Below are 23840 nucleotides of genomic sequence, written 5' to 3'. Positions count from 1 at the left end.
CAACCCTCAAAACTACAGAAGTAAGGCACTTGTTCTTGAAAAATCCCTAAAAATGTCAACAGTATATTTATGTCAGCACAACCTGGTGTATAGATAAAGAGAACTTTTCCTTCTCCCACAACACAGGAATTCAAGGCAGTCCACTGAAACTGATCAATAGGAGATTTAGGAGAGAGAAAAATACACAATAAATGTATGAAATTTGCTAGCACCACATACAGTTGTTTAAAAAGACAAATTAATAAAGTGTTTATGATTGCTAAGGGGTGCCTGCACTTGTAGCAAAGGCCTGTTGCCTTTTTATTGGGTTTCTGGACTTCCCAAGAGGCCTCCAGTTAGCCCTTATGGGAAACAGAATGATAAAGAAGACACACCTTTGGTTTAAGCCAGTGTGGCTTCTTACATTTGTATGTGGCATCTGAATAAGATCATCCTCCTAAAAGAAACTTTATGGAGGCAGGTTTCTCCCTTTTTAGCAATCCTATCTGATCCTGATACAGCAAAATCCTGTTTGAGATTACAACAATCTCTTCCATGCCACTGTAATATACAAGATACACCAGCAAAACATCACTGTGATTCCAGAGTGATGTCACACCACTGTAATTTCAATGTCAGTGTACTATCAATGCAATGATACTAGGTAGCACTGGACACAAAGTGAGAGTGGAGCAGAATTTAGGGTAGTAAGCATTTTCAACCCAGGTTCCTCTTCCTGAAATGAGCACAATATTACACCAGCAAAAGATATGAAGCCAACCTGTCCCCTTCCACTGCTTCCCCCACACCAGATTCCATGCTTCTGTCATCCAGAAAGAGGATCCAAGCAGATTGTCCGTAAGCACCACAGGACATGAAAGATGTAGGTCTATTAAATGAAATACACCTTCAAACTGAAATACTTTCTTATTTTTACATTTGTTTCTTATCATCCCTCTAAGAGATTTGGTCTCTCTGCTACCGTATGATATATATATCCTGCATGTATAGAACCAGTCATTTCAGTCTTTTCCATCTGATCAATATCCCACTGGAGGAGTCTCAGTTTTGTGGCAAAGACTGAAATGTGGTTGTTTAAATCACAGACCGTATTCTCCACTGTGGGATCATACAGGAGGAGCCAGATTCCACAATGTTCTGATACAGCATTCTGCCTGTTTGAAATGGGGATCTGAAACACAAGTTGTTTCATTCACTGGGTAAAATGACACTGAGAAATGCCTTCCACGCAGCATTTACATAGGTACTTCACCCCCACTGTCAGCCAGTGCTGATATTACTTTCCTAAAGATTGCCTGGGTGTGCAGCAGCCAGCTTTCATGAACAGAAAAACTGCATATTTTCTAAGTATGAAGTTGGCTCTTGTGAACTGCTGTGATTCCTTGTTTCTGCTCAACTAGCCTGTGGTTGGAGACTTGCAGCCAGTTGTGTAACATCAGCACTATCGTTTATAAACTTAATAATGAAACTACATGTGACTTCAGGCTATACTTTGTCAAGCAAGCTTACCAGTAGACAGATTACTCTTGTTTTAAATTGGCTCCTGTATGTAACTATCACCACCTCACCCACCTTTCTGTTTGTGATTTCTGTGATCTGATAATGAAATCGGATTTATGCTGGAACCAGGGTTTTTTTTTTTACAGGAACGCAGTCCCAGCCGGCTTGGCATCAGGGTGTGTGGCATAATATGCAAATGAATTCCTGCTGGGCTTTTTTTAGAAAAAAGTCCTATGGGAAACAATGGTGACATCATGGGATGTGGCCTAATATGCAAATGAGTTCCAGCTGAGCTTTTTCTACCAAAAAAGCCCTGTCTTAATTTTTAAGGTGCCACCAGCCTCCTCTTTCAATTCAGGCAAGCATATGTAGGGCCAACTTCAACTGTCTATTACTGTCGACGCTTGCGTGTTACCAGAGCTTACTGAGACTGAATCTTCCAAGTAAACATTCCCAGAAGCGGACTATACGACGACAGGAGGAAAACGGGCGCTTCCCCACATGAAAGGTAACAGACCCCCCAGGGCGGACAAACACCGCCAAAAGCGGACTACGCCATTGCTTCCACTTCCTTATCGTGGCTCCGCCTCTGTAAGCGTCACTTCCCTGAGAGCAGCTGAGCGGAAGGAAAGATGGCGGCGCTGGGAGAGCCTGTGCGGTTGGAAAGAGGTGAAGGCGAGGCGAATGCTGGGCAGTGGAGAAGTCAGTCACGCTGCAGAGAAACAACGGATGACCGGGGGGGGGGGGTGCGCGCAGCAAGTGGACATGGTGGCTTAGGGTGGGGCGGGAGGGTCCCACAACCGACCTGGCACCCCCAAAGGGGTGGGGCGGGGGGGGGGGAGGGAGCGCCTGTCCGGCTAGCCCAGAATAAGAGGTGCCTGATCGGCGTGGCGGGGTAAGTCACATTCCAGCGCTCGCAGAGCGAGGTGAGGTGGGGGGTGGGCTCCGCATAGCTACACCGCCCGCCCCTCTTCTTGGCCGTGGTCTTCCCGGCGTCCCTCATGTACAGTCAGCTGGCATTGGAGAAGCCTCATGCTTGAAGGAAGGAGTCCTTGCTAGTAGTAGCATCACTGTAAAAACATGCTGAGGGACTTCCCGAACATAATTTGCGCGCGGCTTCCCTGTGCGCCGTTTCTAATCTTTACTCCTTCGTGCCTCGCTGTTCTGCATTTCTTTGAAAACAACCCCTTCCTTCTTCCCTGGTTGCCTTGCCAGGGCTTGAAGCCATCCGTTGTCAAGAGTGGGTGTGCATAAGAAGGTAAAAGAACCGCACTAAGCCTTTCAAATCAGTTGAAAAGTGTCCAGCAGTACCTTAAAGACTAACAAAATCTGTGGTAGAGTCTGAGCCGTTCCTGGGTCACTGCTTACTTCAGATCAGTTGTCCATCTTCAAAACCAATTAACTGCCTATTAATTCCTTTGAATACCGAACTCCAAATTTGGATTTAAAACAGCGAACTTTGCGAGTGCTCTTGGGCTCTGTGATAAATACTATGGGAGTCAAAGCACAAATTGGTGGAGTTTATTTATAGGGATGGAGAAGCCAATTTGTAGTGGATATATGTAGCATTTTTAATTTTAGCACTATGCAGATTTTTGAACTTACACTTTTTAAGTACAAACTATATTAGTTTGAACATGTGAAACTACTTAAAACTGGATCAGATCATTGGGCTGTCCAGTCCACAGCTGCATATTCTGACTGGTGAGAGCTCTCCAGAAACTAAGGTAGAAGTCTTTCCCATGGGAAAGTGTGACCACTCACCTGTGGGTGCTTTTCTCTTGAGTTTACATTTATGTAATGAAAGCATATACTTTTCTCAGACTTCAGTTCAATGAGTGAGACAATGCATTCATGTTCAGTACTATGACCCGCCCTCCTCCCCAGAATTTAACTTTTCACTGCTGAGTTATAAACCAAGGTGCACTTGGTCAGGCACTAACAGTACTGATTTTACTGGGGAAATATTTCTCATGATGCCTTAAAGTCATTGAACTTGCTGGAAGCAGTTAAGCCTCTACATTGATTCCTCTGCTTTATTGTAAAATGGGAATAACAAAAACATGCTTCATGTTGTTACAGATATTTAGAAATTTATACTCTGGGTTTTTTTCTCTAATGGGAACCCAAAGCATCTTACAACTTTGTCCCCCCCTCTTCCATGTTATCTGACAACAACACTGAGAGGTAGGCTAGGTTGAGAGAGAATGACTGTACCAGCCTCACCCAGTGAACTTCTGTAACTGGAGATTTATGCCTGTATCTTCCAGATCCTACTCTGACATTCTAACTGCTAACATCACAAACAGGTAGTACTTATAAAAATTCTAAGTACTTTAGTCTGAAGCCATTGAAATCAGTGTGAGTAGACTGGAGTAACTCTGCTCAGGATCGTACTGTTAGTGGGTTAGGCTCAATTTAAATATCAAGTTGTCAAAGCAGAATAACTTCATTGTGCATTTTTCACAGGCTTGGAGTCTTATTTACATTGTATTGCTAGTTGTACAAACAGCTACATGTGCTTAGTGAGCATGCCATAAATCTGAAGCCCTTGCAGATGTGCTGGTGTATTAATAAAGAGCATACAGCTGCTTTGCCCAGGTTGTGACACAGTTTCAGTGAGCTCTGGAGCCTATGCAGAGAGGAAGCGCTTTGCTTTGCCAGCCTGACATTTAATCTACCCATTATTAATATATAAACCCAAGGGGGACATCATTTTCTAAATGATTTTGTTTTCAAAATTACTCTCTTTTGCAGCTTATTTTATTCAAATGATAAATATGCCAGTTCTGATCCTGGTGTGACTCTTTATAGTGTCTTGCTCCCTCCCCCCCCTCCCCAAAAGGATACTCCTTTTGAAAGAACAGAATCCCAAATCATGGTATTTGTATCCTAAATGGAAGCTAGTCTGCAACACAGTTACGTTTTAGTGTTGGATTTAATAATGCTTATTGTGCAATTCTATGCAGGTTATTCATTAATTTCAGTGTGGGCGTTTTCGCACTTACCTTAAGCCGGAGCGACATCCCTCTTCACCGCGCAGCGTCTGCACGGTTTTCGCACTAATTGCTGCGGAGCACCTGGAAGAGCCGCAAAGTCCCGCGGCTTTTGCGGCGCAAATGTAAACCGGTTTTTGGCGGTTTACATTTGCGCCGCAAAAGCCGCGGGACTTTGCGGCTCTTCCAGGTGCTCCGCAGCAATTAGTGCGAAAACCGTGCAGACGCTGCGCGGTGAAGAGGGACGTCGCTCCGGCTTAAGGTAAGTGCGAAAACGCCCTGTGTTTCAAATATAATCTGCAAAGGAGTATGTTATTAGTTCTGCGAAAGGCTGAATACAATAGAATAGGCTTAAATTCAAGCCATTAGCAAAACACTGAATTCAGTCATGTTGCACAAGGCAAGTGTTTAAGAGACTAGGAAGCCAAGTAGAGACTAGGAGGAGGTTTTGGATGTTTTCTGTTACAATTTTGCATTTTTTCAAAGTTTCAGTTGACAAGACTGTCATAGGTTCTGGTTTGGAAAATAAGCCTTGTGTCCTGATTACTTCTTTGTAATTCAGATCTCATATTTTGGTTTGTACTAAGTTTAAACAAAGCATTTTGCAGTGAGGATGATGCTGCCTAAGTAGAAATGTGCCTCAGGGTCTTGATGTTTGCCCTTTGTGTTCTTTACCCCAAAATTTGTTCATTACTGCTGCTGTTTTTCACAGTAGATTAGCTACATTAGGTGGCATTCTACGGTAAATCACTGTTAGCATGATTCTCTGCTTAGCATAATTTTCTTTTTAAGTATTGCTAATTAGATTCATGGACAAAGGGCAATACATTAATCAATGGCTACTTGCTGTGGTGACTAAAGGGATTTAGGAACAGTAAACTGTTGAATACTAGTGCTAAGAGACACTCTTCTGTGGTCAAAAGAATTCTGTCAAAATAATTTGGTCCTTTGGGAAAAGATATTTCCCCAAAATGCAGTAGGGAAAACCCTATAGTTCATGTAGAGAATTCTTTCTCTCCCTCTCTTTTTTTTAAACCTTAAACTAGCACTTTAAAAATTCTTGGCTAAGGCTTCTGGGGTGTTTCCATTGCAGAATTGCTGCTGCACATACATGGGCAGTTCCTTTATCGTATTAACTTTTTACAGTATTCTTCTGGGGGGCGAATCTGAGGTTAGTATAAGTTTGCGTTGGAAAGCTGTCTCTCAGCCTCCTCTATATAGCCCAGCTTGTTTGCGATGACTGATGCCCCTCCTTTTCTCCTCTTTGACATGATATCAGAATGGGTTTGAGGCTGTTTATTGTATCCCTTTTTGCATGGTTGAGATTGAAGTGATGCTGCTAGCTGATTATTTCAGCCTGGTTATGGCAGTGAGAACATTCTGTGTAAAAATTCAAGATGGCATTATTTGGACCATTATTCACAATGGCTGCTATTGGTGGTAGCACAGACTAGCAAGCTATGTTAAACAGTAGATGGAACATTTAACTTACTTCCTTTGAACATGCATCAAAGTGGTGGGTGTAGCCTTGGAATCTCTTGTATGTGAAACATCAAGCCTTAGCCATACACTGAATGAGGTGAAAATGAAATCAGACTAAAATAAGACTTAATGGGGCTGTTCAGATGCACAGTATAATCAGTTGTCGCTGCTGTTTCATACCGGATTTAAAGTGGCTGATCAGGCAGCAACATCTGCCTCCCAGTATTAACTCGTAGTAGCCCCACACCCACCCCAATCCTTCTTGGAACTGCTGGAGTATTTTGTTACCTGCTCCTTTGCAGTGTTTCTTGAGTTCTCCGGTTTCACCTTGTAGGGTTTTTTTTTTTAATTTTATTTGTATCCCGCCCTCCCCCGCCGAAGCAGGCTCAGGGTGGCTAACAACACAATGACCAATGGTACATTAATAAATAGACTATATAGTTTATAGTCTATTATATAATAGACTATATAGTTTATAAATAAACTATCCCATCTGGATAGTTCTCAACCAACTTCTGGATGTCTGAAGGCTGTCCCGGAGCAAATGGAGCCTCAGACATCTGGTTTACGGTTGCCATTTTTTTTATTACTTAGCAATATGTACGTAACTGCATAACCACATAATGTTTTAACCTATGTGCACACGCATGTGTGCATAATTCACATAAAAGTGGAGAAAAAAAAGAACTGCATGGTGTGGACGGCAGGAGACGTGGAGTGATTCAAATTGCAGTATGGCAGTCTGATCGATAATATCCGGAACAAAGATATTCGGAACAAAACCGGGTCAGTTTAACACACTCAACATGCTGTGTGAACAGGGCCAATGTGTTCTTGAAGCCTGGGGCTGTTCTTGATGATTTCTCAGGAGCTTCAGCTAATATAAAACACATCAGTTAGTCTTACTGGATCCTGGTGTTTTGCTGTATTACTGGAGGCTTGCTGTATATTGACCTGAATAACTGGTGAATATACAACACCTTTTATACTTCATTGGCTTCTAGTTTGGTTCTAGACTCTGCTAAAGGTGCTGGATTTGGCCTTTAGCTCCCAAAACAGCTTGGGTGAAAAGTATCTGAAGCAGCAGTTTGTTTGGGCCCTGAGATTAACATGTGAGGAATCCTTGTTTCCTGAGGAGACATTAGTGATTTGGACATGTAATGAATTGCCTTTCAATTTCTATCCGTAGATTTGGAACTTGTGCCCTAGGAATAGGAGCTGCAGCAATTGCTTCAGGCCTTTTGCAGAAAACTCAAGACACTTCTCTTCTGGAAGAGCAATGATCTGACTTAGGACGGGGCAGGGGCGGGGTTCCTTTTCCTTTATGAAACCTACAATAAAATGAGATTTGAATATTTTATTACTGTAGTTAACCCCTTTGGGGCTCCAGATAGGACCAAAAGGTGGCATGCAAATCCCTAAATAATTAAAAATACTATGGCAGATGGTTCCCCTGAAGATTTAAATGGCCTCTGAGAAGCTTTACTGATCTCAAACCCAACCTTATTTTTTTGTGCAATGAAGCATTTGTAAATTTGCCTCAACATTATGTAGTAGGCAGAGTTCAATGACAATGCTAAATGACAGCTGCTTCCCCCCCCCCCCACACACACAATGTTTAGCTCTGCAGAATACTCACAGTGTAGTTGAGATGACATAGTAGCTTAAATCCTGATTTTTTTTTTTTTAAAAATGAAAGTACTTTTGTTTATGGCTGGTAGAAAGTTCTATAATGTAGTTTTAAAGTCTTAATCAGCTACCAGTATTTGCATTGCTTAAGATCAAGATGGGTAGCAGTGTCTGTCTGTCTGCAGCAGTAGAAAAGAGCAAGCGTCCAGTAGCACATTAAAGACTAACAAAATTTGTGGCAGGGCATGAGCTTTAGTGAGTCACTGCTATTTCAGATACTGCTAGATCTGGGATGGCCAAACTTTTTAAACGTAAGAGCCACATAGAATAAACGTCAGATGTTTGAGAGCCACAAGGTATGAACAAATATACCCATTTCTTTATTAAAACTCCTAATAATTTCTTTGCACAAAAAGATAAAATATATCTGTATGCACTTTACAACATGACCATGCTAGAAGGAGACTTTAAAAAAAAAAGCTGGAAATAACAGTTCCCATACGACCAGCATAGTAATAATAATAATCATCATCATCTTTAATTTATATCCCGCTCTCCCCGCCGAAGCAGGCTCAGGGCGGCTCACAACATAGACACATCAACAGTTAAAAATACATATTATAAGTACATACATATTATAAATCATACTGCTATAAAATTCATCAGTTTATAATTAAAAAGCTTATATTATAAGTACATACATATTATAAATCATACTACTATAAAATTCATCAGTTTATAATTAAAAAGCTTCTAAAATCATACAGTTTTTCCGAGCCAGTTGGAAAAGAGCAGTCTTGCAGGCCCTGCGGAACTGGGCAAGGCTCCGCAAGGCTCGCACCTCTTCTGGCAGTTGGTTCCACCAGTGGGGGGCTGAAATCGAGAAGGCCCTTTCTCTGGTGAGTTTCAGTTTGGCCTCCTTTGGCCCAGGGATTGTCAATAGATTTGAGAACCAGATCACAGTACCCTCTGGGGAATATATGGGGAGAGGTAGGCAGGTCCTTGGCCATATAGGGCTTTAAAGGTAATAACCAGCAGCTTGTAATGAATCCGGTACACTATTGGCAGCCAGTGCAGCTCCCGCAGCCCCAGCTGTATGTGCTCTCATGTAGGGAGCCCGAATAACAGCCTGGCCGCTGCATTCTGCACTAGCTGTAGTTTCCAGGATCGGCACAGGGGCAGCCCCATGTAGAGGGCATTGCAGTAGTCCAACCTTGAGGTGACCGTCGTATGGATCACTGTTGCTAGGTTGCTGTGCTCCAGGAAGGGGACCAACTGCCTCACCCGCCTAAGATGGAAAAAAGCGGATTTAACAGTGGCTGCTATCTGGGCCTCCATTGACAAGACAGGCTCCAGCAGCACCCCCAAGCTCTTGACCTTGCACGCCATTTGCAATGGCACACCATCAAATGCTGGTATTGTGAGTCCATAGGGAAAGGTTAGGGAATTATTTTTTTACACCAGTGGGAGAAGGAAATGGGAATGTACCATATAAATCACGGTGGGAATGTACCATATAAATCACTGACTACCATTTTTATCAGTATATATCTCTCTTTGCTTTGACACCAAGGTTTTTAAATACAATCTCTAAAAGAGCTACGAACCTAAGAGGGAACTTTGTGCCACTCTAATTCCATCCCTCCTTCCAATTACTCCTTCAGCTCTTGTGCTCTCTGGCTGAATTCAGACAGCCAATTTGGGCCAACACAGGAACAGCCCACATCCGGATTTAAATGGCGCCCTTACCTTGTCCTCCGCCATCACTCTGTGGCTTCTAAAAGCTACTAGGTTGTAAATGGTAGCAGATCGTTGATGCACTTCCGGGGTGCCTTTCCTGACTGAGCACCACGGAGTCCCAGGGAAGTGTCACTCGTGTTTGAGTGGTGGAACTACTCTGAGGGCGCACAGCCCATCCCTGTTCTGACAGTGGGTCACATGCTGTCTGACCACCCCTGGAATGTTTTCCACTAAACCAGCTTTCTTCTGAGATGGAAAGCTGCTGCCCCAAGCTGCCCATCTGTATTCAGCCTTTCTCTGCTCTAGATCTCTGGGTGAACTGTGTGGTACAGGAGAAGAGTTTGCAAGCCTGCCTATCTTCCCCTCCTTCTCTGCTTCATGCAGGGTGGAAATAGTTGCCTACCTATGGGTCAATGCTCAGAGGCCGATTGAGGTCCTGATGCTAAACATGCTTTCTTGAGAGTAAGCTTGCATTAAGTTCCTCCTCAACCTCTGGGAGCATGCGTGTGGCTCCGGAGCCACAGTTTAGCCACCCCTGACCTAAATTGTGAGTCCATCTGTCCTATATATTGGAGAGTGATTTCAGATGCCAAATGATATTAGCAGGCAAATGACAATAGAAAGTGTGATTGGATTAGGTGTGATATGCAGAAAGGCAGTAGGCATGGAGAAATCAGCATCAGTTAATGAGACAGGAAACCTAGGTCTTGATGCAGTCCAAGTAAATGCATTGTCTTGAACTTCCTTATCAGTTGCAATTCAGCAGTCTCTCATCTTTTGAAATTCCTTTGTAAGGTAACTGCTACTTTTAGATCATTAACTGAATGTCCTGGAAGGTTAAAATGTTCCCCCACTGGTTTTTGAATGTTGTGGTTTCTGATATCAGAGTTACATCCATTAATTCCTTGCCTGTTTGCTTGATGTAGAGGGTGGAAGGGCATTGCTGACACTTGATGACATAAATCACATTAGAGGATGAGCAGGAATATAAACCTGAGATGGTATGGCTGATGTTGCTAGGTCCACTGATGATGTTGCTAGGATCTGTATGAAAGCAAAGTTGGCATCTCAGTTTGTTGCTGGCCTTGGTATCAGAGTCCATGTTACTGTTAAGTAGTTTATCATTGCGAGTGAAAAGTTGTTTTAGATTATTATGCTGTCTGTAAGCAAGAAAAGTCAGTGCCTCAGTACCTGTGTGAAGAACATAAGAGAAGCCATGTTGGATCAGGCCAATGTCCCATCCAGTCCAACACTCTGTGTCACACAGTGGCCAAACCCCCCCCAAACCCAAGTGCCATCAGGAGGTTCACAATTGGAGCTAGAAGCCCTTCCATTTTGCCCCCCTCCCCCACCCAAGCACCAAGAATACAGAGCATCACTGCCCCAGACAGTTCCAACAATACGCTGTGGCTAATAGCCACTGATGGACCTCTGCTCCATATTTTTATCCAATCCCCTCCTGAAGCTGGCTATGCTTGTAGCTGCCACCACCTGCGGCAGTGAGTTCCACATGTTAATCACCCTTTGAGTGAAGAAGTACTTCCTTTTATCCATTCTAACCCGGCTGCTCAGCAATTTCATTGAATGGCCACGGGTTCTTGTATTGTGAGAAAGGGAGAAAAGTACTTCTTTCTCACTTTCTCCATCCCATGCATAATCTTGAAAACCTTTATCATGTCACCCCACAGTCGATGTTTCTCCAAGCTAAAGAGCCCCAAGTGTTTTAACCTTTCTTCATAGGGAAAGTGTTCCAAACCTTTAATCATTGTAGTTGCCCTTTTCTGGACTTTTTCCAGTGCTATAATATCCTTTTTGAGGTGCGGTGACCAGAATTGTACACAGTATTCCAAATGAGACCACACCATCGATTTATACAGGGGCATTATGATACTGGCTGATTTGTTTTCACATCCCTTCCTAATAATTCCCAGCATAGTGTTGGCCTTTTTTATTGCAGAATTGTACACAGTATTCCACATGAGACCACACCATCGATTTATACAGGGGCATTATGATACTGGCTGATTTGTTTTTAGATCCCTTCCTAATAATTCCCAGCATGGTGTTGGCCTTTTTATTTTTAATCGCATACTGTTTTGACATTTTCAGTGAGTTATCTACCATGATCCCAAGATCTATCCCTCTCTCTTGGTCAGTCTCTGCCAGTTCACACCCCATCACCTTGTATTTGTAGCTGAGATTTTTGGCCCCAATGTGCATTACTTTGCACTTGGCCACATTGAACCTCATCTGCCATGTTGATGCCCACTCACCCATCCTCAACAGATCCCTTTGGAGTGTCTCACAATCCTCTCTGGTTCTCACCACCCTGAACAATTTAGTGTCATCTGCAAACTTAGCCACTTCACTGCTTACTCCCAACTCCAAATCATTAATTAACAAGTTAAAGAGCATGGGACCCAGTACTGAGCCTTGTCACTATCCAGCATGAATTGTAGGTAATTAATAATGCTTTGAACTGGCTTAAGTTGTAGGTGGCCATCAATGGTGTTCTGTTGTTATTTGGGGGGGGGGGGGCTTGTCTAGTAGCAGGCTGTCTCTGCTTATCATTCTGGCCTTTTCAATCATCTTTCTCACCGTATCAGGAGGATAGTGTAGTTGCAAAAATGCCTGTTGCTTAATATGTCTTGCTTAACATTTCCAAGGATACATGTTTCTCCCATCCTCTGTGAAAATAGTATTCAGAGTAGTTTATAAAGTGAAAGAATTAAGTGAAGAATAAAACATAAAAACAGCAATAAAAAGTAATGGCAACAGAAAATGTCAACAGGATGCCATGTGGATTCATCTTCCACAAAAGGCCCTCCATAAAAGTAAACTCTTTACAGATCTCAAGAAGGCCAAGAGTGAAAGGGCCAGACAGGTTTCTGGGACAGGAAGTTTTAAAACGGGGCAGGGGGAGAGACTACTGAAAAAGTTGTTATTATAATTAGTTTTATTATTATTAGTTTATTTATATTCTGTCCATTCCTCCATGGGGGCTCAGAGCAGAGTACATCATAAGTAATAAAATCACAATAAAAACCAGTTACAATATTTAGTAAAAGTACAACAGGATGGTCCAGCAAGATGGTATAGCAGGACAGCACAGTAGAATAGTACAGTAGGGGAGGCCAACTGATCTAATAGGTAGATACTCGCCGCCTCATCCAAAAGCCTGGCAGAACAGCTCCGTTTTATAGGCCCTACGGAAGGCTAACAAGCCAGGTAGGGCCTTGATCTCCTTAGGGAGCTGATTCCACCGAGAAGGTCCTGGCCCTGGTAGAGGCAAGACAGGCTTCTCTTGGGCCAGGGATGGTCAGCAGATCTTGGAAGTCCGAACGAAGTAACATCTGGGGCATATATGAAAAGAGACGGTCCCGCAGGTATGTTGGTCCCAGGCCGCATAGGGCTTTAAGAGTCAAAACGAACACCTTGAAACTGATCTGTTACTCTATAGGTAGTCAGTGCAGGCCATAGAGTGCCGGCTGTATGCTCACCCATATAGGTGATGCAGTCAGCAGGCGAGCTGCCGCATTCTGCACCCACTGCAGTTTCTGGATCAGTTTCAAGGGCAAGCCAGTGTAGAGCAAGTTACAGTAATCCAGCCTGGAAATAACCATTGCATGGGTCACTGTGGCCAGGTTTTGGGGGAATAGATATGGTGCTAGTTGCCTGATCTGCCGTAGGTGGTAAAAGGCAGACCCAGCAGCCACTGTGACCTGGGCCTCCATAGAGAGAGAGAGGCATCCAGGATCACTCCCAAACTCTTCACCTGTTGGACCGGCACTAAAGCGGCATTGTCCAAGGCTGGGAGTTGGGTGCACAAATTCCCACCCTCGACTCAGGCACAGGACCTCCGTCTTAGTTGGATTTAACTTCAATAGGCTCTGCTATAGCCATCCAGCCACGGCTCCTAACGCCTTGGACAGATGTTCAGGGGCAGAAGATGGTCTGCCATCCATCAACAGATAGAGCTGGGTGTCATCAGCATACTGGTGACAACCCAGTCTAAAACCTTGGGCAAGGGGGCGCATAGAGATGTTAAATAATACAGGCGAGAGAATAGCTTCCTGTAGCACTCCACATATAAGTGGGTGTGGCAGGGAGGTCTGCTCGCCAAGCATCATGCTTTGTCCCCGTCCCCAGAGAAAGGAGGAAAACCATTACAAGGCTACCCCCCATAAGAACATAAGAGAAGCCATGTTGGATCAGGCCAATGGCCCATCCAGTCCAACACTCTGTGTCACACAGTGGCAAAAAAATTTATATATATACACACACACTGTGGCTAATAGCCACTGATGGACCTCTGCTCCATATTTTTATCTAAACCCCTCTTGAAAGTGGCTATGCTTGTGGCCGCCACCACCTCCTGTGGCAGTGAATTCCACATGTTAATTACCCTTTGGGTGAAGAAGTACTTCCTTTTATCCGTTTTAACCTGGCTGCTCAGCAATTTCATCGAATGCCCACGAGTTCTTGTATTGTGAGAAAGGGAGAAAAGAACTTCTTTCTCTACTTTCTCCATCCCATGCATTATCTTGTAAACCTCTATCATGTCACCCCGCAGTCGACGTTTCTCCAAGCTAAAGAGTCCCAAGCGTTTCAACCTTTCTTCATAGGGAAAGTGTTCCAGCCCTTTAATCATTCTAGTTGCCCTTTTCTGGACTTTCTCCAATGCTATAATATCCTTTTTGAGGTGCGGTGATCAGAACTGCACACAGTACTCCAAATGAGACCGCACCATCGATTTATACAGGGGCATTATGATACTGGCTGATTTGTTTTCAATTCCCTTCCTAATAATTCCCAGCATGGCGTTGGCCTTTTTTATTGCAAATGCACACTGTCTTGACATTTTCAGTGAGTTATCTACCATGACCCCGAGATCTCTCTCTTGGTCAGTCTCTGCCAGTTCACACCCCATCAACTTGTATTGGTAGCTGGGATTCTTGGCCCCAATGTGCATTACTTTGCATTTGGCCACATTGAACCGCATCTGCCACATTGACGCCCACTCACCCAGCCTCAACAGATCCCTTTGGAGTTCCTCACAATCCTCTCTGGTTCTCACCACCCTGAACAATGGCGAGGCGGTGGGTCAGTAGGTCATAATCAGCTGTCAAACGCTGCTGACAGGTCAGCAGCATCGACCCACCTTTGTCCAGATTCCTTCTTAGGTCGTGTGTGAGGGTGACAAATACTGTCAACGTCCCATGGCCCAGGCTGAAACCGGATTGGAATGGGTCCAGGGTGGATGTTTCATCCAGGAAAACCTGTAGCTGCTCCACCACTGCTTTCTCAACTACATTTCCCAATTCTGTCTTGCATGCTCGTCAATCTAATTTCATTTAATGCAGGTACACAGAATAGGTCACCAGTGGATCTCACAAATCTGCCAATAATTTATGTGGCCATTTAGGGTCAAAATCTTTATTGTGTATTATTTTCTGACCTGGTTGTCATTATAATAACTTACAGCAACTTCCATATTTATTTTGGACAGCATCTTATTCTTTCTTCCACAGTCACTCAAGGAGAATTAAACAGTACTTGCAAGAGTATGACAGGCAAACACTTGGACTCAGCTGCTGGCTCTGCTCCTTGTCATGCAAAGCTTGTGTTTTGATTTCTAATCTTCAAAGCTTAAGCATTGGGATACATTATTTTTTGCTCAGTTCTTTTGATGGATAACAGAAGCAACAACAGAAGACTTAATGATTTCCATGCCCAGTGGTAAAGCTTTTGACAGTTGCTTGCTAACTAGATGCTAGATCCTTGGGATGGGCATGAACCTAAAAATTCCTGTTCAATTCAGGGTGGTTCCCAAGCTGAACCCTGAATCGAAAAAAATGCCTGAACTGAACTTACCAGTTCAGATCTCTCTTCCTCGTAGCCATGGCAAGCCGTAGCTGGGAGAAAGGGAAAGATTGCCCAGGAATGGTTAACCGATTGGTTTCATTTCCCCTGCTTCAAAGTGAGGGGGGAAACAAAATTGATGGGTTTAATGGCTTGCAACCATTTAATCTTAACAGCCGACAGATGGACCTACCCCGCTGTTAGGTTCAAAGCAGGGGAAGCAAAATTGACTAGCGAAATGGCTCACAGCCATTTAAACAAAGCAGTAGACAAGTGCACCTTTAAGACCAACTTAAGTTTTATTCAGAATGTAAGCTTACGTATGCTCTTAAGCAGACTTCATCAGACAAAATGGGAATGGCAAGCAGCAATTCTTAATATGCCCACTTATATTAAGAATTGCTGCTTGCCATTCCCATTTTGTCTGATGAAGTCTGCTTAAGAGCATACGAAAGCTTACATTCTGAATAAAACTTAGTTGGTCTTAAAGGTGCACTTGTCTACTTGTTCTATTGCTTCAGAGCAACATGGCTGCCTACTGGGATATAGTCATTTAAACCTAACAGGTGAGCTGTGGACTCATACCACTCAGCTGTTGTTTAGATGGCCCAAACAACTGAACCAGACAAAAGTCTCGTAAATGTTCGGGGAAGGTTCCTGTCCTGAACTGTTCAAGCATTCTGAACCAGGCTAAGTTCATGCTGAATTTTGGCTCGTGAACTGGTACGTACCCATCCCTACTAGTTCCTATGATCGATCCTAACTGTGGAATGCAACAGAAGAAATCCAAGTTGAGTTGTGTAAGACCTCTCACCAAGCCATTTTCCTAATCATTAGCCTGTTTCCAGCTCTGGAAGATCAGAGCAGTGGCAAATTGCAGCAAATACTATGATAACTCTTTGATTGAAAGTCTTAGTTACTAACATCTTAATTACCTACATTATGGTAACTAATCTCACTTTATGTAATGTAGGCACACAGAGTGGGACACCAGTGACTGATCTTATGACACTTCCTACCATTTAATGGATGCCTGTTTTTACTAAATATTAATGTAGGATAGGTATCATCAGTTGCTACCCAGTGATATTCTAAAACCTATGGAATGGAAAGATATCCAGTCCAAAAATATTGTTCAGGAGCTTGAAACCTGATAGCAGAATATACTTAAATGATTTCTTTTGCTCTTTGAACCATTACTTAGATTGGATCCACCAATAGAAGATAGTGGTAGTTGTGTATTTTCCAAACATTTTCCTCCTTGTAGAAGTCCTTCCCAGCATTGGGAAGTAGCCATTTGCAGTAGCTTGAATGCTTTGGGGAAGTAGGTTTCCCCCTCTCTTTTCCAAAGCGGTGCTTTTATTCATCTCATGAGTTTTGCAATCTTTCCTGCAATCTTTTCCACACCATTTTTGTGCAGTGTTTTAGGAAGAATCACAGCAAAGTCAACATGGCATCCATGTGGATGGGAAAGTTCAGATCTTCTAGGTCCCACTCATATTTGCACCATTTTTCCAGCTCCAGTCTCCCATGGCCATGTTTCCTTCTATGACTGGAGGAATCTGCAGTTGACAGTGTTACACAGCATTCTGTGTGTCAGGTTTTCTGAATCTTCAGCTTTCATTTGAAAGAAAGTCTCAATGCCCTTTTTTTGCAGAGATATGCCATTGCTGTTACATCTTTAATATATAGAAACTTCATTAAGAAAACAAAAGCTGGGAATTCTGGAAACTTGGTAGCAAGAATGTTTTAATGTTATAATAATCAATTGCTGATTTACAAAAAAAAAAAAAAATCCCCAGTGTTGGGGAGGGCTGCCTGGGGTGGGGAATATGAAGAACCCTGCCATGCGAAAGCCCCATTTTTGCTGCACTGTATTGGCAAGCCTGTTCCTGTATGGAAAATGTGTTTATTCTTGGGATTACTGGACATGAGTGAACTAATAGCTGCACAAGTCTGGAGGCTTTGGTGAAGAAATGGAGAGGAATAAAATAGTCCTTTTTTCCCTTTTCCATCACTGCAGCTGATGTGTTCCTTTTTTCCTGTGGGAATTTGGATTTATAAGAAATAAAAATGGTTGTAAAACTTGTAGAAAACTTAAACTGAGTGTCTGGCTTGGAAAAAAACTTAATTAACATGGTGAGGAACGTTACACAAGGGTTGCTGGTTTCCCCAATTGATGATCATCTTTGAAAAACTAACAAGTATGCTAGCCAATCCCTTCTATGTTTTTAGCTTTCAAATTGTGTCAACTTTCAAATGTGCTTCTAAAGAAAATAATAAAAGGAACAGAATGATGGGAATATATGAGATCTGAACCACTTAAATGGAGTACAGATGTGAGACAGAGTGCAAATTATTAGAGCTGGGTAATGAACTGACTACACCCTAATTCAAGGAAAATTGTACTTAAGGCTTAGAAAAGCCACTGGTGATCTGTTCAGGCCTCACTGAAATAAATAAAATCGAGGGAGACAAAAGATATTGGAGTGTTCTGTGAAAGGAAAGTCTGGATGCAGTTCTGTTTATAGTCCTTGGAATAGTAAAGATCCTTCAAGGCTACCAAAGAAACTAATAATGGCCATTGAGCAGTAAAATGTAATCATTCATATTATGTCCTCTTATCTTTCTCCAGACATTTGTCGGGCTATTGAGTTGCTGGAAAAGTTGCAAAGGAGTGGAGAAGTACCACCACAAAAACTGCAAGCTTTGCAAAGAGTTCTTCAAAGTGAGTTCTGTAATGCGGTGAGGGAGGTAAGTTTTATTTCAGAACACATAGTGAATAGCACAAGATGTTTCCTGACTTAAAATAACACAAGCAGGTTATATGCATTTATTTATTTAGATATTAGTACCCCATTTTTTTCCTTGAAGGGGAGGGACATACTGCAGACATGGTATAGCTACTGAGCAGAAAGAAGTTCAGCAGCTGCAGAAGTTCAGTTACGATCCCGATTGGCTGATCTCAAAATTATGGTCAATCAGCAGTTTATTTAGAAATGTTCTTTGACAGCTTTACAGTGGCATCCTAAGCTGAGTTACCCCTTTCTAAATCTGTTGGAGTCAGTGGGCTCAGAACAGTGTAACTCTGCTGAGTATTTAATTTTTAGTCACAGATATCCTTGAACTCAAAGCACTTTTGTTTTCTGAAGGTATATGAGCATGTGTATGAAACTGTGGACATCAGCAGTAGCCCGGAAGTACGAGCTAATGCAACGGCCAAGGTAAGAACCTTGTTCAAGCTAATGAGAGGACGCTTATATAGTCAGGGTAGTTTTATGAAAATACTGTGGCCTGTGGTAGCTTCAAATCAGGACTGATGTTACTGTGCTTAACAGGTACATCAGAACTGATGTGTTATTTAGAAAAAACCATGGAGGCAGATCAGAATCCTGGGATTAATACAGAACAAAGAATGAAAAGAATTATAAACTTCTAAATGGAGAACAGAAGAGGATCTCTTAGCCAAAGACAAAGTTCTCCCAATGGATCTTACTTGTAATTTATGCACTGCAGCAGCTGATCTTTGCAAATGCATTCACATAGCAGCAATACATTTTCAGCTAGCTCCCTGTCCTGTTTGCACAGGATACTAACATGGCATTCTTGCCTGGGCTTGGGACCAAGCTAGGCATTGTAGTAGCTGTGGGAGTGAAGGATATGGTAAGGGGTGTACTGCTAGTCTTTAGCAGTGATTTCACAGAGATAGCTATGTTAGCCTATTGCAGCACAATAAAAAAGCCCAGTGACACCTTATAGACTAATGAAATTTAATCCAACATATGTTTTCTGAGTCAGAGCAAACATTGTTAGATGGAAGATCCAAGAATCCTTAGTATGTTCTGTTGTTTAGTATTACAGTAATCCACAGTACCATTCAGAGCACTCCCATTTAGCACTCCCATTTAGGGCTGCTTTCTATAAAACATTTTGTACTTGGTTTCTCGTGCCAAAGTTAAAAATATATGGTATTGTGTTTTATGAAGAGCACATGTTTGTGTTAATTGTAGTCTTGCTTTCAAACTGTATACTAGTGGGAACAATCACTCCCCTCCATGCACACATCTTGAAAGAGAATACATTTATAATATGTGTGTGTGGTTTTGACTGGATAATTGAGTCACAGTACAAAACATCTCCTAAAAAGCAACCATAAGATTAACATAAATCCTGCCAAAGCAATTTTGAAATGTTTGGAGATAAAATTAACAATGTGAAGTGCTGGAAAAAAATTAAGGATTTCTATTTTTCAGGCCACTGTAGCAGCCTTTGCTGCTAGTGAAGGTCATTCCCATCCCAGAGTTGTTGAGCTACCAAAAACGGAAGAAGGGCTTGGATTCAACATTATGGGAGGCAAAGAGCAAAATTCTCCAATCTATATATCCCGAATTATCCCAGGTGGTATTGCTGATAGACACGGGGGATTGAAGCGTGGAGACCAGCTTCTTTCTGTAAACGGAGTGGTAGGGATGGAATTTAACTTCCACTTGTAGTAGCTACTTCTGACCACTTGGAGGCATTGTTTGTTTGGTTTGGAGCTGGAAAATGAGGTTCAATTCTTTGAAAGGGAAACAGGCTGAAAGATTATTTTGGAATGTATTTTTAGATATGCATGTATACACTAATTTGCTAGTGCTAATAGCACATTTGTATTTCATGATGAAATATGCTGAATTATTAAGGCTTTTACATTCTGAGGAGAATTAGATTTAAGTTAGTAGACCTAATACTAGCAATTAGATTTAATTTTGTAGCCTTAATACAATACTAGATTCAGTAGACTTAATACTAGCAAAAACCTCTGTAGGGCTGTATGCAGATGCCGTCAACAGACAGATTTTTGTTCACAACTGATACAAAGCTTTTTCTGCTAGCATTCTCCCTCTTTTCCTGTGTTTAGATTCCCCACATTTAACTCCAGCTTGCTGTGGCATCCAAATGCAGGTGTCTGATCAAATGAGTTTAAGTTGAAGCTTCCAAAATCAGGAAGGCTTCAGTTGCACTCTATGCCTGAGGAGGAGAGGGAGGAACACGACAACCAGCAGAGTTTGTGCTCGTTATTATGCCAGCTGTGAACAAATTCATGTGCTACACAACTTTAAATGAAAGCACTGCAGTGGTTCATGTCCCCATATTTCCTCAAGTTCTTCCCTCTGAGCCATTCTCCCCATCCCCCTAATCTACCTTGCTGAGTTGATGTGAGAATGAAATGGGTTGGCCTCACATATGCCACTCTGTCTGTGAAGTTTTGTTTATTCACCACATCTGTGGTTTAACTTATCAAGGCTGAAACTATAGAGAAGGTTTTTTGAAAGGCTGGTTTAAATTGTGTGTCCTTGAATGCTGTATGTGATGTTATTTATGCATAATAGCTTCCAACTGAAGTGGTTCTTCTCCTATGATACCATTTACCTATTTATCTCCTTATTTCTTAAATGCACCTGCTCCTGTCTTTGGTCTCCCACTGGCATTTGGAAAAGCTCAGTCACAACGTCTCAAAGCCTTTCTGTGTGATCTGTTTATGCTCACCAAAGCCATATCTCCTATAAGACTCAGCTGATCATGGCGGCAGCTGGTGGGAGGGATTTCCCCAACTCCCACCCTTCTTTAGGTTCATCCATCTGTGCTGGTTACTGTTTTCCATTGTGGGCATTAAGTTACTGGACAAACTGTCAAGAGACAGAAATTTATTGAAGATTTATATCCTAATGAAATATTCATAAAAATACAATGCAAAATTATCAGTGTTAAAATGGGCTTGTTTTAATATTGATAATCTTGTGTTTTTATGACTATTGTATGTTTTTCTATTTTGTGAGTGACCTTGATCAGGCCTATGGAGAGGCTATATGGAGAGCCAGTTTGGTGTAGTGGTTAAGTGTGTGGACTCTTATCTGGGAGAACTGGGTTTGATTCCCCACTCCTCCACTTGCACCTTCTGGAATGGCCTTGGGTCAGCCATAGCTCTGGCAGAAGTTGTCCTTGAAAGGGCAGCTGCTGGGAGAGCCCTCTCCAGCCCCACCCACCTCACAGGGTGTTTGTTGTGGGGGAGGAAGGTAAAGGAGATTGTGAGCCGCTCTGAGACTCTTCGGAGTGGAGGGCGGGATATAAATCCAATATCTTATATGTACATTTTTGAAGTAAAATTTCAGCAGGATCCCAACCCACAACTGGAGCAATGAGGAGGCAGGCTTGTTTAAATATAACAGGGAAGCAGGCGGACAGACTCCAGTATGCCAGATGGACAAAGAGTTAAACGTTCGAGAGGCAATGAAGGGAACACAAGGTTTGGACTGAGGAAATAAAGCAAAATATTGTAAGAGAAGAGCAGTCTGCAACTAATGAGTCTTTTCTGAATAGGACCTATCAGTACAATATAATGGTCTCCCCCCCCCCTCCTTCCTATGTGTTAATACTGTAGAGGAGGACGGGGAAAATGATGCAGCACAGAGCCTCATGCCCTCTGTCCAAATTGGGATATGATTACAGAATTAATCAGCTGATCAGAGGTCATTCATGTTCCTCCATAACATTTGTGCCCTTCCTTTCTTCCAGGGAGGTCAAGGCAGAATACATAGTAATAGTAATTATTTATTTAATGGCCATAGACCAGTTCTTAGGAATCCAGATAACAACAAGTAAAAGGCAATACAATTATATTATGAAAGAAAAAGCCAACTAAAGTTATATGTAAACACTTAAGATCCTGAACATCTAAATTTAGTATAGCAACAAGTAAAGTAAAGACCTGTTTGCTTAAAGTTTGAGCAATGGAAATGTTATTTTCCAACATTGCTGTGAATTCTCAACCTCGGTTAGTGCCAGTATTGGGGAAGGGGGAGGTAGACTGAAAGGTATAAGGTGGGATGGGATAGGATTTTCTCATTTTATCCTTGTAACCATCCTGTAAAGTAGGTTAGGCCAAGAGTGTGGTTGGTATGAGCTCAGGTTCTTTACAGCCACATTGATTCAAAAGAAATATCCAAAAGCTAAGAATACAATTCTTGTAATCTGTCTTTCTTAGGACAAACTCAGTGACAAATTAATAGTGTGTAAGCTCAGTGACTAATGTGTGAGTTCAGCCAGGTCTTTGCAGGCCTCATTCTGTGTGTACAACAGTGGGTTTGTTGTTCAGTGACCTTTTTAACTGCCCATGGAGGCCTGTTTCCTAAATTATGAAGTCACAGTATTGATCAAAACAGAGGCTAATTGCAGTTTTACTTTAATTATACTTTTTTAATTGTAAGAATTGTTGATTACTTGGTAGTGATATGATAAAGCAAAAAGAAAAGTTGGCTTAGTAACGTATTTGGTACCTATTCTGCATTAACTATTTAAAATCTGCTTTAAGGTCATTGTTATGAATAATAGAGGTACTAGAACATGAGAAGCCTTTGTTATTTACTAATCAGATTATCTTTGTGTGTGTATGTGTTCATTCCAGAGTGTTGAAGGGGAACATCATGAGAAAGCTGTAGAACTCCTGAAAGCAGCGCAAGGAAAAGTTAAGCTGGTTGTACGATACACACCCAAAGTCTTGGAAGAGATGGAGTCACGATTTGAAAAAATGAGATCAGCAAAACGCAGACAACAGAATTAATATAGTGCATATAACAAGGAGAACCGTGACCTTTGCTTGTCTGATGTACCCATAGAAATGTCATCTGGTACTAAAAAAATGCTTTGTTAATACTTCCATCTTTTACAGATCTCTTTTTGTAGCACACTCTAATGCTTCCTGAGAAGAAAAGTTTACACAGGCATTTTTACTTATGTGGTCTGACAGATCTTTTTAAAATTCAACTGTAACCGTCAAAACAAAATTTGTAGACTTTTAAAAGTACATTTTATAAGCTATTTTCAGCATTAGTGACATCTGTTTTTATTTGGCATTATTTAAAACATAAAATCTTTATTTTTGGATACAGATTTACAGTCTGTCTTAATCTTTTTGGCACTAAATGAGTGTCATTTACATACAGCAATTAAGTATGTGATTTATACTTTTGATGAACAAATTTCTATGCATGTGCTAGATCATAATTTTGTAAGATTAATAGCATCTTGGACACTTTTTTTGTAAATAATCTGTAACATGCAGTCTCTTTTAGCAGTGCTTTAATTGACCTGCTAAAATCCAGCTGTGAATCATTCTTATAATTTATATACTTTTGTACTACTCGCAGAGCACCTGGTAAAATTGGAAGGCATACCTGTATTCAGGGCTCTTTTTCTACCAGGAGCTCCTCTGTGTATTAGGCTACGCCCCCCTGATGTAACCAATCCTCCTGGAGCTTACAGTAGACCCTGTACCAAGAACCCTCTAAGCTCTTGGAGGATTGGCCACATCAGGGGAGCGTGGCCTAATATGCAGAGGAGCTCCAGCTGGAAAAAGAGCCCTGCCTGTATTTATATTCAGTAAGGTAAACCATGCAGGCAGTGCAGAGAGAAAAAATCTATATGTCCTTCTGTAAATTAACTATTTTTGGATGTGTTTCCTTGTAGGACTCTATCAAACAGGTTTGTCTGTGGTTTGCTATTCCTTCCCCAATTATAAAAATTGTCTGCTTGTTTGCTGTTCCCACAGTGAAATGGAAGAGCTAAAACTTCAAAGCTATTTTTAACTGTGTT

General features: G+C 41.9%; 1 protein-coding gene across 1 annotated transcript; it reads left to right on the top strand.

Moving 5' to 3' along the window:
- Nucleotides 1-2058: 2058 nt before the first annotated feature.
- LIN7C (lin-7 homolog C, crumbs cell polarity complex component) lies at nucleotides 2059-23138 on the top strand. The gene is made up of 5 exons (XM_060261903.1): nucleotides 2059-2169; nucleotides 17845-17963; nucleotides 18362-18433; nucleotides 19463-19672; nucleotides 22654-23138. The coding sequence occupies exons 1-5, from the start codon at nucleotides 2133-2135 to the stop codon at nucleotides 22807-22809; spliced, it is 594 nt and encodes a 197-aa protein (XP_060117886.1). The 5' UTR covers nucleotides 2059-2132; the 3' UTR covers nucleotides 22810-23138.
- Nucleotides 23139-23840: the final 702 nt, after the last annotated feature.

Source organism: Heteronotia binoei, chromosome 21 (assembly GCF_032191835.1).
Source record: "Heteronotia binoei isolate CCM8104 ecotype False Entrance Well chromosome 21, APGP_CSIRO_Hbin_v1, whole genome shotgun sequence".
Lineage (NCBI taxonomy): Eukaryota > Metazoa > Chordata > Lepidosauria > Squamata > Gekkonidae > Heteronotia > Heteronotia binoei.
Note: the sequence above shows the minus strand (reverse complement) of the source record. Positions and strands in the feature narration are given on the sequence as shown.